At 34.1% G+C, this 16,409-nt stretch overlaps 1 protein-coding gene across 1 annotated transcript; it reads left to right on the top strand.

Annotated features, from left to right (window-relative positions):
- Positions 1–9,041: 9,041 nt before the first annotated feature.
- On the top strand, positions 9,042–15,314 carry LOC117342879. The gene is made up of 4 exons (XM_033905168.1): positions 9,042–9,218; positions 10,944–11,104; positions 11,678–11,856; positions 14,016–15,314. The coding sequence occupies exons 1-4, from the start codon at positions 9,141–9,143 to the stop codon at positions 14,057–14,059; spliced, it is 462 nt and encodes a 153-aa protein (XP_033761059.1). The 5' UTR covers positions 9,042–9,140; the 3' UTR covers positions 14,060–15,314.
- Positions 15,315–16,409: the final 1,095 nt, after the last annotated feature.

Raw genomic sequence — 16,409 nt, forward strand, 5'->3', positions numbered from 1 at the left:
TTAGCGTATATTTACAAATATATTTTCATGAACTATGAAATAATTGTTCGGAGGTTTTTTGCTATTTACGTTTGTATTAAAAAGTCAGAAATGGCACGCATCTTCTCACTTTATAAAAGCTCCTGGCACACATTCTACGGGTACACGTTTGTGAAACAGAATGATATCATATCGACAGCCTTCGAGGACTACCGACGGATTTCATCAAAGTTGTCTCCCTTGCATTTAACATTTTCAAGCTTGATGTTACCAAGTACCAGGTAGAACATCTCTCTTGATTTAATCATTTTTGGAAGGTGCCGTTGCTTCATTGAGCTGTTATGACTTTGTGGTTTTATCAAGAATTCTCCCTCTAATGACTCCAATACACTGGCTATTAAACTTATCTATTTTCATTTCTAGAAAACTCTAAAAACCTTTTAAAATTCCCACTCATTTGCCGAATTGATATTTTCATGCAATTCTTCATTCAGGAGGTGCGCTGCTTAGTGATGATATAAAAATAATAGGTATGGTCCAAGGATGGACCCCTGATGAACCTCGGAAGGGTTTCCAGCAATGCAAATTTCAAAATTTCAATAGGGTGTGGCCCAAATATTTTTTCCCTTTGAGACAAGTTATCGGCTTCTTGTGTTGTATTATCAAGATGCATGCCTTTGGCTAATCCACTATTCACGTGATTATTGACCCAAAATAAAGAACGCAATATTAAATCCAAAAAGCTAGCATGAACATATAAATAACATACTAATAAATCTTTATGCAACGTTGGAAACCTCATTTGAATATGGTCAGTTTATTTTGCAGAGGTATGATTAATTACTTTTAAATTTAATAAAAATTCCAAAAAGTGGTAGAAGCAATATTAGAGAGCCACGCCTCACTCTAGAGTGAATTTAAAAGTAGAATATCCCGGGTGACACCAACAGTCACGGTCATACGAGGACGGGTGTCATAGAAACACAAACAGCCATGGTCATATAATGAAGGTGTCCAGGGTGACACCAACAGCTATGGTTATAGGAAAATGGATGACAAGAAAATACAAACAGAAAGGGTCATACGAGGACGTGTCCAGGGTGACACCAACAAAACATTGAACATTAGAGCAGCGGAGAAGGAAACAAAAATTCTGCAATCTTGGATTCAAGTAGTACGATTCAGAAAGCGAGCCGGTTTTGTTCTTCTCGTACTCAATAAAGCAACGTTCAATAAGAAGTACGAAAGTGTAGATAAAACCTAAACTGAAAACTATTAAAACATGGTCATGTAATCTTCTGAAAACAAAGCTGTAGTGTTAAGTCCAAATATCTTTATTTGGCAACAAGATATTAACAGCGATATAAATCTCTTCGTGATTCACAACATTAAACGATACGCACCAAAAGATGATAAAATTATTTCAATTTAAATGTATCAAGAAATGAAGTAACCAGGTAACAATGATATCATACAGCAATCATTACTATCATTTAGAAGAGAACTAGGGAAATTCTCAGTTTTCTTAGGTATTCAAAGCTTTCAAAGAGTTTGAGGTTTTATCAAGATATTTCAATGAATTAACTACAGCGTTTCCAAAGAGCATCTACAAAAATAAATGGTGACCTAAGCATTGACCTTGGCACCATAAAACTCTTATCCATTTGTGGTAGCATTTTCTTGTATAAATGCTTGACGCTTGACGAAAAACACTCAAGAAACGAAGCAGATAGAATATTCACTGACAGGGATTTTGTGACAAAAAATAGAACAAATATTATCCTGTATACATTTATTGTGTCAATGGCTTTTTCGACCCCAGGAGTTTAGTTAGAAAGCGAACTTGTGGAAATATGATGAAATTAATGAATTTGGCAGAGAGAGAACGTCGTTTAGTTATGTAGATCCCTTCAACGACTCGTCCTAAGAGCCTAATCACAGATCTTATTGGCTTTAGGTTTAATTAAAATAACACAATTCTTCATTATATGAGCCGTGGGATGAATTACGAAAATCAATATACTTCCGAGAGCATGTAGCCTTATATAGAGCACAAGTAGTGATGTCAATGAGAATTTGAATGAGTTATTATCATATTCTACCTTGATCTCTGTACAACATCATCCATGTTCATATGGGGACGGAACATCAACATTCACGGTGTACACACACAATGTATATGCTGCGTATATTTTTAATCTCCACGGATGCCTGAATATCATTATCCATTACTTGCTAAAGTTAATTTTCAGTTTTTTTCAGTATTGCCCTCTCTCTCTTTAACTCCCTTTCACTAACAATACTATACTTATGGGGAATTAGGCAAACTTCATTGTTATTGGGAATGTCCTTTCCCACTACATTATAGCTTCAAAGATAACACTAATTACTTCCATGCCAAAGATTGGATGGTTTCACTTCAACACATTTCTTAACCAGCTGCCAATTAATGATTCATTTTGTATCCAATCAATACGGAAATACTACATTTTCCGGGAATTCATTCGGAACTCTACAAGAACGGTGATTATTATCACAGATTTTACGAGGAATAATTCCAAGGAGATGCCAACAATGGTAAGGGGAATGTCCTTTTCCTTTCCACTACATTAACGCTTCAATGACAACATTAATGACTTCCAAGCCAAAGATTGGATGGTCTCACTTCAACACATTTCTTAAAGGGGCATTCCGTCGTTGAAATGAGTTTATGCTACAGATGTATGAAAACAAGTACAGTACATGTACACGGGAATCTTGTATTTTTCTCAACTAGTTAAAATTACAAACTTTACCGTATACAACAACTCCGGAGATAACCCAAAGTTCTCAAAAAAAAAAAAAAAAAAAAAAATGAAAATGTCACTTCGACCCGAAGTGCGAAACTAAATCGACGCCATCGACGATCAATACTAGCATGCGCAGACAGGTTAAAGAACAGAAATGAAAATGGCGTACACGGTTAGCGATTAGCTAATGGATCAATCGGCGAGAAAATGAGGACATGACAAGATAGCGAAAGCCATAACAATCGTGCAAATAACGGCAACTAGTTGAAAAGATGGAAGAGACCGAAGGAGGTCGCATCAGTCGAATCGAACGAGGAATTCACATTGCTTCTGGAAAGTTCTGCAGGATATACTGAAAGTCGTCTTAACATACTGATAATTTCGTAATGAAGTTCTACTCGAAGTTACACTTGTTACCTGGCTGACAAATCACAGACACTATAACCAAATATTACTTTATCGAACCACAATAAATGATTTTACAAGTATACCGTGTATATGTCTCTTCTTTAACCATTTTATTCATTTACATTCATGTACACATCATTTTGTAAACACGGCACACGTGTTTGCGCCCTTTGGTGCTCATATTTATGCGATTTTGTGCTAGAGTAAGATATACTGTTTGTGTGTACTATTTCAATGATATTCTTAACTAACTTACTAGCTATGCAGGTAACTACGAAAGCCGGTTGGGACCATTTTCGTAGAAGAAAATAAAAATATGTTCGCGTAATTACTAACGCGTTATATCGCGAAACTTTCGCGTAATTACGCGAAACTAACGCGTTATATCGCGAAACTTTCGCGTTATTACGCGAAACTTACGCGTTATTTCGCGAAACTTTCGCGTAATTACGCGAAACTAACGCGTTATATCGCGAAACTTTCGTGTTATAACGCGAAAGTTTCGCGATATAACGCGTTAGTTTCGCGTAATTACGCGAAAGTTTCGCGATATAACGCGTTAGTTTCGCGTAATAACGCGTTAGTTTCGCGTAATTACGCGAAAGTTTCGCGATATAACGCGTTAGTTTCGCGTAATAACGCGAAAATTTTTTTATTTTCTTCTACGAAAATGGTCTCAACCGGCTTTCGTAGGTAACCATAACATAAGTAATTGAGGTAAAACGGGCTATAATGGTGGTTTATCATCACAACGAAAACGATATACCTACATCGCTAGCTATGCTTTATCCAATCGATCTGATTTTTACCGAAGTGATGTGAGTATTTGAGACCTGATGTACGGTTGTCTAAAGTGTCACGTGATATCAAAATAAAGCGTATGATGCGTGGCTTAATATTCCAGTGCGGATGCACAACGGCAGAGTTTTCCAGATTTTTTGTACAAATATGATGTTTATTCCATCACAGTTCATCATAAATATTAGTGTTAGCTTCTTTTATTCATAAATCGTATAAATTACTGTACAGTTCGAACGAAGGAATGCCCCTTTAAACAGCATCATATATGTATTTTCAGATTTATACAGTTAAGGAATGGGCTTCATGTCTTCTAAGTCTTTTTTCTCTGCTTTCATCAATGGGTAATGGATATGTAGATAACATTTCTGTTATGTAATTTTTAGCAAATACACATCAAGAAGCTGCACCGAGATAGAAATGCACTTTGAAATAAACTTAAATCAAACTCCCCAACTATGATTGCATGAAGACCAAGTTTAAAGTAAAACAAAATTGCCCAACAGTAAAAGTTCTATATAAGATAATATTAGATACATTATGTTTGCTATTTTACCTCGAATACTCGGGATATTCCTGGCTACATTTACCTACACAAAAACAACCCAGAAGTACAGAAACGGAAACAAAAAATCTTAACTAATATAGATAAAAAAAGGGCAAAAAGAGAATAAAAGATACATTTACCACGAACAATCTTGAAAAAATAACAATTGGAACAAGCGCTCCTAGGTGATAAGCGTCGTCTGATAAATTCATTACATCCATCACGTAAGTCTATGTGAAAAACAGATAAGGTCACGTTCTCAGACTGAGAAAAGGGATGTCATTACGGAAAAACAAGCCACAGTAAAAGCATCAGCCACGTCTAGATACAAAAAGCATAAAACAAACATTTTCAAATGAAATCATATTTCCAAGTTATCGAGTTTCATTATTTCCGTCAATGTATCAACGTTCTGTGCAGTAGTATCAGGAATTTACTTTTACAAAATGAAAATGTTTACTTTGGAGTAAACTTGATTCACCGATAGTTTATAATGATTTAAAACCTGTGTATTACACTTATCAATACATACACTGTTTCCCTCACTGAATATCCTTGGCATAATCATACCATTCGTTATCATCGTTTGGGTGTTAACTTTCTTCTGGTCAGATAGAACTGGATGACATGTCGGTTCGTAAAACCTGATCTGTTTACAGCGCGAACAAAATACTAACATTGGGGTAAACGTGAGCAAGTTTAGAGGAAATAAATGTTTGCATCTCATTCCAACGAACCATATTGTGAGTTTCGTCTTCAGGTTTGTTATAGTTTTTTTCAGTATCAATATTCGAAAAAAACCCAAAACATTCCCGATAATTTATGCTCCGCTGTGGATTTTCAATATTTATCGATTGCGGATGAGTGTAATATCATGTTCATCTTTCATTTTCACAGGTACGAAATGAGCACACTGAAAATAAGGAAACGTTTAAGATTAACACTGCGTTGAATTGGTATTCATGTTGCTGCGCAATATACCTGTTTCCACGACGACGAGACATATACCGCAGCCTCTCACTCACCACACGCAGTGTACGAGATACGTGTCAATAGCTGTTGATGGAAGCCATGAGGAAGACATTGGATGTTTTGTTTGCTGTCTGTCTGACATCAAATATCTTTGGGACATCGTGTGTTTTTGAAGGAAAATTTATTCGCATAGATGGATATAGGTTATCAAGTGGTGGCTCTAAATTTCATTACACCACACTAAGTTGTGGTATTAGGTGTTTCCATAACACATTCTGTTTGTCCTTCAACTATCACGTACAGACTCAAGAGTGCCAGTTTAATACAGATTCCCCCTATACCAAACCGTTGGATGTTCTTCAGGCACCAGAGTGGGCACTCTACAATCTAAAAAGAGGTAGGATATTTCAAAGTCGTTGCGTTTATTCTAAATCGGAGCCACTTTTCAAAATCCTTTTGATTGAATCCATATAGTTTTAAGCGAGACAAATATAGTTCGAATATATACATTTGATTAATGCATTTATATAAACATGCCGTCTCCCCTCAAAAAAAAGTCATGGAAATAGACCATACATATCCATGCTTGATTTACAATATACTAATTCTTGAATAATGATTCTAGATATAAGAATCCAAACTATATTATCATTGCTATTGTTAAGAAGCTATTGTTCTAGATGTGCCATAATATAAGTCCTTTTCTATTTTATAGACTTTTCCTTTTATTTGAAAAAAGTGTATCAATCGTATCGACATTTACTGTTCTTGAAATAAACGTAGTCACCAGAGATACTGTAGATATATTTACTACGGATACGGAGAAAAATAAAGAGGAAAAAATCTGTCGGTTTTTATTACATGTGAAAGTGTTCTTTTCAAGGTTGAATCGCAAATTGATAACCTATACATAAAAGTATGTACACAGCTGTGCATATTATACTTTCGCTTATATATTGATTATCATAACAAAGGATGCACAGCATATTAACCACTTTCTAATTAGCAAGGTGTTTAATATCACATATATGATCTGCATTTAATGTTACAAAATATAGCTGACTCTTTCTGAAAAGGGACAAGAAAACACGCGTGATAGTTACATACTTTATTCCAAATTGGGCTATCAACTAATTAGTAAATCAGTGTGAGAAGCGTTACAGTTTTTTTTATCAATCTCTCATTGTGTACGTCATTTAACCGAAATTGAAGCAAAAATTGAAAATTCATCTAATCTGTAAGGTGTTAGTTCCTTTTTATTTCTCTACGTTTGTAAATGATTTTAAAATGAACTTATTTATACTTATACTAATACTGTATTTGGCGGTTAATGAAGAGAAAACAAAATTTGCTGTATTTGGAAATGGTGGCAGACTATATTCTAATTTTCTTTCTGAGAGCAATGGAATGGAAGTTTTGACTTTATAAGTGTTGTGCTAATCTTTAATGATAAGTTTATAAATGCTTTAGGTACAATAACTGAACAGCGTGATGCATTTAGATTATGTAATGATAGAATCTTTCATCTCCTTGCGGGTGAGATAGAGGAATTTCTCCGATACTTCACAGGGTTATCCGGCGGTTGCCAGGGAAAAGATAATTCGATCTTACACGGGGTGTGTGTTTGGGGTGGTGATAAAGACAGCTGGCACGCGATATATGACGCTGCTCACAATAATACAACGTCATCATTTTACGTTCTATAACCAAGTCGTAAATGTGTTGCATGGAAGATGGCACTATGAAACACTTTATAAAAACTTACATTTGGTTCTAAGTGCATGAGAAAAATAATCAATCATGGGTCTGTTCCACGAACAAGGGTATCTCATCCCTCGTGTAAGAGTTTGTACTGACTGCAAAACTCTTACACTCGGGTTGAGATATCCTTGTCCACGGAACAGACCCATGTTAGGTTCTCACACCGGTAAATTTGTGGTTATCCCTGTCGAGGGTAAGTGAATAATTTGTCCCTTAATGTAGAATCCTAACTTAATGGTTTGCTGTCTATGTTTTGTCCGTTCTTAATTATTGGGGTTTTCATGCTGCGGACAAAGTTGAAAAATTACATGTTATTCTTTTTAAAGAACCCTTTATTAAAAAAGAGTACACGGTATACTAATTGGATGTGATTATCAATTTCTTAAGTCAGTTTCTGAAGAAATGTTCGAATGTTATCACATAAACGGAAAATGGCGGTATCAGGTTAGAAATTACTATTGTCAGGTTTGGGAAAGGTCTCGGTACTTGGTGTTCACTGTGTTGATAATGAAATAGTATGTGGAGTTCTCTCTGCTTGGTGCTTCATCGTCATGATTTACGATCTAGCAAATGAATTAGATAGACTAGGTAATGGACTATTAGTTAAAGATATTCATGTACCATTTGTACTCCTAGCTGACGACATCTTATTTTGTCAGCATCAATATGACTTCTTCAACGTGAGCTTGATATTGTGTACACGTATTCTACTCATTGGCGTCTCAACTATAACTCTACTAAGAGCTCATTAGGTACATATCAGTCCAAACGTCAATGTCCACTGGTACAAAATGATGTTTCATTAAAATGTAAGATTGGTTCTGATCACATTCCAATAGGCGCACAGAAAACGTACTCTGGGATAATGTTTACTAATTACTTACAATCCAGTAGAAGTATTATTATTGATGCTCGTGTAAAAGATAGAACTATTTTTAACTCACTCCTATGTATCGGTATTCATACTAATGGTTTTAACCCTGTATCAAGTTTTAATATTGTTAAAGGTATTGTTTATTCAAGTATGTTGTATAGTTGTGAGCTTTGGAACTCTTATACCAAGAAAGCTGTAGAAGAAATAGAACGTACACATACATGTAGGTACGTATGTAGACGCTAAATTGGTCTCTCCAAAACTTCCTCGTCAGCAGTAATAGTCCAATGCTTAGGATCGTTGGAAATGTGGAGCGAAGTGGAGAGACGGAAATTATTTTTTTGGAATAAATGTCTGGCATTATCTTTCTCTATCGGATGGGGAGATGCATTGGCTGCATAATTAATTAAATTCAAATACTTGTAACGTCAGATATATGATTTTTTCATGATTATAATATCTTTTATCTCTATTATGACTGCCTTTTGTACAATATTTTATGATAGCTTGGTGGTGCACTCATCTGGTGGCTTTTAGTCGCAAATGTTTGATGAAAGTTTACAGACACAGCCATGCACTTGGTCTCCTTTTCAAACATAAAAGAAAATACTAATTGAATTTTCTCATAAGTAGGATTGTGTCTGACCTTCACCCCATTCGCATATTTCATCACTTTGATTTATCTCTGAGAACCCACATTTGTGGCCCGCTTAGAGTACAGAACATTATAGATGAGCGTTACGTTATTTTAATTCTATATCGCTACATATAATATTGTGAAGACGGGAACATTATATTTGAATTAAAACCGCAATAAGTATTTATTATGCAAATAGAGTTCAGTTAGTAAGCATTTCATGGATATGCCTGGACGATAGAGATGTGTTACTTCTTTACAGATGATGACTGGGAACTGGTTTTCAGAGCTAAGGCCGGTAATAACTTGAGTCCCTTTTATACTTGGGTCGGAAAGTCGTCTCCACCGATTCCAGTTGAGGACGGCTGTCTACTTATGACAGGAACGTCCAACTGTACCTCCATATATAGAAGTCATGTTCTGACTACGTGGGATTCAGAAAGCATATCTGAGGTGATAACAGTAATAATAAGTTACTTACCAGGGTATGTCATGACTGATTATTGTTTGAGATAACTAACATGTATCTCTGTAGGAATTAATCTTATTTTACAACAAAACTTGAGATTTACATGCATAAATCAATAGTCTCCTTCTTTGAAAGGAAATATATTCAATTATGGGAAAATATTACTGCTGACATTATGACCTCAGGAAATGTCCTTGCTTGAAATGAGTTTGGGTGTTCAATGATGTGTCTAGTGGTTCTGTTTTCCTATTTTGAGGACGTTACTTTGCCTGCCTATCTGGTTTTGATGTTTTGCTGTACTATAAACATATTATTATCTATTTAAAACAAAAACAAGTTGATGAACAAACGACTGAAAATTGCCACTGTGTATTTCACATACGGATACTGTTCAGTTAAATTGGTTAATACAAGCACTTTGATGAGACTCACATTTTCTTCAAATTATTCAAATAGTCCATATAGTAACACAAACAGTCTGTTTACCAGTATTTGAATGGTACATATGGTAACACAAAAATAGTTATAGTAACACAAAATAATGTTACTACACGTACTCATATAGCCCATATCGCAACACAAATAGTGTTACTCCGTGTAATCACAACACAAATAATACACATAGTAGTTTGTCACGGTAGCATGATATGGCAGAAATGGCCATTATGGAAAAAAACAATTGTTATTCACACTTTGTTTCCTTTGTAAATATTTTGGGATAGTAGTTTACTCCTCTGGATATGTCGCGACCCTTCTCGTCCTTTTGTCTGTGAATGATAACCAGGGTTAGAGGATATATGCATATACTCCCTTCAAATAAAATTATCTAATGTATGAAATTGATAAAATTAGAAGATTCATGTTGTTAATTTTTTTTTATTTCTAATTTGTTCAAGCCAATTTAAATTCCAGAGGCTTTATTTTCACATGTCTGGAAGTAAAGCAGATGACCCTGTTTATATTGTTATTGTTTCAAATCGACAAGACGGATATATCACAGGCAAGAGAAGCAAATTACATATCCGTTATGTAATACAAGTCTGAAGTATACTCGATATCAAGTTTTTTAAAAGTAATATCCGATTGACTGGTTCAAAAACAAAATTATTTGTTTCTTAAAGTCACCATATCGATCATGATTTTCCGTTTTGATACAATTTTAATACCTTTATGCTTCTAAATGCTGTATTATTGATTAAACCACATTAACCTGCCTATACACGTCTTTTTCAGTTCTTCCTCTTCTTTTAACCAGTCGTGTGAATCATTATATTATTGTTTTGGCGTTATACTATGAAACCACCAATGCTGTAGCGATATATACCGTAAAAACATCATTGTTGTAGTAGAATACAAGCAAAATATTATTGTCGTAGTGACATACATTGAAAACATCATAGTTGTTGTGATATGCCATGGAAACATCATTGTTGTAGTGATATACCATAGCAACATCATTGCTGTAGTGAACCATGAAACCATCATTGTTGTAGTGATATACCGTGAAATCATCATTTTTGTAGTGATTTACCATGAACATATCATTATTGTAGTGATTAACAATGAAAAAACATCATCATTTTAGTGATTTACTATGAAAACATCATTTTTGTAATGATTTGCCATGAAAAATCATTTTTGTAGTGATTTACCATGAAACCTTCATTGTTGTAGGGATATACCATGAAAGCATAATTTCTCCATCACAGGTAAAACTAGAAATGTACGAAGATGGAAACATGACTGTAAACATTCGATTTAATGGCACAGGATCCAACTTCACCAACTGGTTTGACCACAACAGGTTGATAGACAGTGGCTGGAGTACCATGTCGCAAAATCGCACGTTTAATTTCTTTTCTTTACAAGGGTATGTCATATGTCACCATGATGCGTTGTATTTATTAGGGTTGAGCACAAATCATTGGATTTTCAAAAGTAAGTGGTGTCAAGGATTGCAAAACGTTCCAACATATAAAATATCAAAATATTTAAAAGTTACTATCTTTGCTTGGTTGTCTATACCAAAAGTGCCAACATTATCAATGGATAAATGAATAAATAAATAAATAATGTTTGGTCATGTTACGTTTTTTTAAAAGAAAAGAAATAAAAAGGAAAAAGAAAAAGAAAAAAAAACCAGGAAAATAATTAAAGTGTTTTCTTAATTCAGCGTTATGTATAAAAATAAATTTTGACTTATGCTAAATTTTTAAAAATAGACTTGAATTTTTGAAATCATACTTTATTGTTCATTTGCAAGATTTGATAAATTTCATCCAATTACGCCAGTATTCGGAGTATAATTATTGTTTATGATTGAATAAATAGCGGAAAGGCTGAAAAGCCATGCCGAGTTAATACTTGTGGGTATTTAACACATTGCATTTATTTCAGGATGTCAAAGAAAAATGTATCTATATATATATATATTTCTGTACAGGGGATTCATGCGGACATTTTTTATCAACGAGGCTTATAAGGGTTGTCCAAAAGACCGCGGATGGATGATTGTCATTGATCCGAATGTTGGCTATTTTCCCTGTGGTTATGAAGCTCAGCCAAACAAACCTGCATTTCTTTATGCTCGAGGAGAGAATATCACACGTTGGGGAGATAATGGTAAGAAAAGTCATATATAAGCACCATTTGGACTATCTAAACTCTTTGACTGAAGGTACTCATACGAAATACCTCGGATATCTACTTTTGTGTTTAGAAATAAAAGTGCTGTTTTCGTGACTGAGATGCTCCAAATGAAATTTACTGTGATCGGGCAAAGGTGTTCTGAGCGAGATGTAGATTCAACAAGCCAAGTTGTTCCGAAATTTGTTTAAAATGTCTACAAATTTCAAACTCTTTCAAGACTGTGATATTAAGGGACTGTTGAAATTCAATTCAACGAATTGGACTTTCTGTCGTTAATAAATCGACATTGTAAAATCTAGTGATCGTACCTCGATTAAATAAATCAAGCACTTTGTGCTATACATATGCACTTAGATCTTTTATTAATGACTGACATTTGAAATATAATCGATTCAACGAGTCGTAAATTAGAGTTCAAATATAGATCATTCAGTTAAGTGTAAATTTTGTGGGATATAGTAAGCTTCTGTTTTCCAGAGATTCTGTATTCATTCATGAAACCATTCTCATCCGTGTTTTATACCGAACGTCCTGCAAACTTTCTTAAATCATCAAGCTGTTTAAAAGAAAAACTTAGACAACGAAAATAATCATCATTTCGCAATTCATTTAATTCATTTAAAAAACATTAATTCAGATGTAAGATTGATCACCAAAGTACCTGAGTGTGAGTACAATATGTGTATTTGAGCATGGATACGGTTTCATGAATGTCAGTTAAGGTCTATTTCTCGAATCGAACCAGAGGAACTTAAACATGGCTTTTATTTTTTTTTCATTATTTCGATATAATAAATTTGCCATTGTTTGTACGCAGAATGCGGCTTTCTGATTGATGAAACTAAAAAAATTGACATCAATGCTTAAATAGACCAGAGAGATGATATATCGAAACTATTTTTAAGTTTTGTCATTAAGACGTCAATGGAACAAAATTGAACCTAAAAGAATAAAAATGAACAAGTAATGATGACCTACATTTATTAAAACAAAATAACAAAACAAACTATAAAGTATTGAATTTCGGCAAATGATTTGGCGTTGACGACAAAAATTATTCTTCATTCTGAACTTCAGTGTTAAAAGAACATTAACAGACCGGACAGATGTCAATCCAGACATTATTCTTCCCCTTCGTCTCGAAACAATGAAAATGGATTAAAAAACAATATTTTTTAAAAATGAATACATACTTAGATCGTTATCTCCTAAATAAGCAATACCTGCGCTTGAGCTACAGCAGGTATATTATATAAGTTAATTATCTGATTTATCAACACATGCGATCATTCCACGGACGAGTGCGTTTATCCTTAATAACTAATAATTTTGCTTCGGATCGTTAGGAGTAGTTATCTATTCCAACAATATTGCGCGCTCCTCTGTTTCCTTTCATGCGGATATAGTTGTTTATAAATATTCCATTATCAGTCGTATTACTACCGTTACCATACCCGGCAATTAATATGTCAATGACATTGATTAATTTTACTATTTCATACGAAATAATCAATTGAAGCTTCATTACCATGTATGTTTCAAAACTTTTTATTAATTATATATGTGTATACATTATTCTTGGTATAAGCGAATACAGCAGAGATGAGTAGAGATCTAAGTTTACTTCATAAGTCACTACAGGAAAAATGATGAAACATAATACTTTATCCTTTATTAATGTTGCAACAAGGCAAGTGAACGATATTTTCCTTGAATATCTATACTATTTGTAATCCATTCTTAACAATTTTAGGTGAGAGTAAACAAGAAGGTAAATATCATTGAGATGGGTTTATATCTAAAAAATGAAATACATGTACATTTCTTTTAGGGCAAAATCTTATTTTGATATATTTTTGTGAAATCAGCTTCCGACATCTTCTCTGGGTATCAACACTTTAAGTCTCTAGGATCTCTGATTACTCCTCCTCGAAGGACTCATCAGATGTATGTTGCAGTTTTCTATATTCTTGGTTCTACTGTAACAAACTATCTTATATTTGACAGTCTAATTATTTTGCGTGTCGTTTGTAATGTACATGGATTCTTAAGTATGCTAGCATGACATATTGGTACTTTATAGATATGTGTTTACATTCAAGTAACGTGTCCAAATCTATTGATTTTTACAGATTACGGGCTAGCAGATGTCTTAGCTGTGTTCATCAAACGTTGACTTGGGCTTCAGGAACCGTTAATACATGAAAGGCAATAAATATACAATAATGTGGAGATCATGTCCATGATTAAGTAAGACTACGATATGCATGGTAAAGTGATAGTTTACTGATATCAAAAAGGATGTTGGAAAGTCTTCGAGAGTCGGTTTTCAATTAGAGTCATGTTTCTACGCTAACCTGGTTGCTTTTTCAACGCTGAAAGCGGACCCTGGCTCAATTTGCAACGCGTGTCAATTTTTAATGTTACACAGGAAAACGAAGGCAGCATCGATTTATTGATTAAGTACTGTCTGTGTAATAGACCTCAATTATATTACTATTTGAAACTCAAATATTTATTGGGACATTTCATTCTTGACTTGCAACTTTCGTTTTGAAGAGAATATAGAGATTAGTGCATTTTCAGTAGTATATGTTACTGGAAATGCGTTGTGCTTTATACAGTATAGTAAGTTTAAAGTTCGGGAAACCCTGCGCCAAATACTGCGCATTCATTCACACATTTGAACTTTTGCAACATTAAAAAAAAACTCTCAATGAGTCGTGATAATGGTGGAAAAATGTTAATATTACATTTTACAATAGTTATGATTTAGATTAAGATTAAATTCGTATTGTAAAAGTTTCGTATGCGAGTTTATACGACATGTTCTGCGCAAATGCATAATGAGATACAATCGCAGCTTTTTGATAAAATATAAATATTTAAACCGAAGACGAAGTACGAGGTCGACATTTTTTAAGTTAAAAATAAAACCATATATTGACCGAAATCTAAAGGCTATAATAGTTTTATTATAAAATGACTGTGTTGATTTTCAATAATTATGAAATGAATGCAATTAACACTGATTTGTAAAGCAATTTTTTGTATAGCCAGATATCAAGGTAAAATAACCCCGTCAGAACCTCCATTTAAAAAAAAAAACTTTTGTGTATTGTTAAACTGCACCAGATACTTTATAATAACTTTTATTTATTATCAGATATATTTAATGATTCATTTAACGTAAACTTTCATTCCGTCTGCAAGGGCTTGCCCCGAGTATAGCCCCGTTATAGTCCCCAATCGGATGCTCCGAATTGGAGTGACTTGTTCCAGAAGGAATTTCCTCAACATTCTCAGGGCAAGCCCACAGCCCCAATAAAATTGTTTTTAGACCTGTGGATCTGACCCCATTATGTATGTAACTTACGGAATATTAGTAGCTTTAATTCAATAAATACAATCTGAGTATCGTTATACATGTATCAACTGTTTGTCATTTATTTTCAAATCAGGTTGATGTGGGACGAGTGGGGTATATAACCATCAATTTTTCATTGTCGTGAGATCTTCCATGCAGGATAAGCTTGTTTATATTGTTTGAAAATGTATAGACTCTGCTAAACAAGACCAGTGGATCATCGACCAATCTGCAAAAAATGAAAGCGCCAAAGACTAGTAATTGTAGTTCCTCAAAACTCTTTTACAGCACAAATGATTTAAACTATTTAGGAGATATAGCTCTTTGAGTTGTACTTTGAAATGAATCGTTATTCGCTATCGAATCGTTATCGCGAACTCGATTTCTCGAAAGCCATTTTTAACTCGGAAGTATAAAATTCAGTAAAACAGTAAAACAAAATCTATATAATTGATACTAAATGCACAATGAATACTAGATCTCGATTATTTCGTTTTTCATGACTTCGGGATAACGAGGTTCGACTGTATGTAGATATCTTCAGGTTATATTATGATGATTCTCATTGCATATTGGTCTGACAGGAAGTGACGTTCTTGTACGAACCTTAACTAGAATGGCGTAGGCGTAACCCGATTATGGTTATTGACTAGCATATGAAATATTGAGGACAAGTGCTTAATAGTGTCATTCAAAAGTTGTGTGTTGACATGGGCATTTGAGGATATGTGCATAATCCTGTCATTCAAAAGGTGTGTCTTAACATGGTCGTAAAGGCAAACAATTGGGAGATATCAAGGTATTTGAAAACATATCAGTGAGGAATGGTAATGCTTTGTTCTAGTTATAATTTAACACGGGAAAATACACTCCCTCCTGTTCTTTCCTCACTGATTTCTCTTTCTGGGCTTTACTTTCTTACTCAAGGTGTTTCCTTGACTCTCGTCATCACATGACTCTTTCTGTGCGAGAACGTTATACCTCTTATGTAAACAATCAAACATTTCCTTACGCAAAAGCAGCAAAGAGTACATAAACGTAAGCGAAATTCTTAAAAATATATAAAAAAAAAGAGGACAAAATAAAAACAAAATATACATCTACCACGAAAAATCTTGAAAATATAACTAGTGCTCCAGAGTGGTAAGCGTCTTCTGCT

This window comes from Pecten maximus, chromosome 14 (genome assembly GCF_902652985.1).
Source record: "Pecten maximus chromosome 14, xPecMax1.1, whole genome shotgun sequence".
Lineage (NCBI taxonomy): Eukaryota > Metazoa > Mollusca > Bivalvia > Pectinida > Pectinidae > Pecten > Pecten maximus.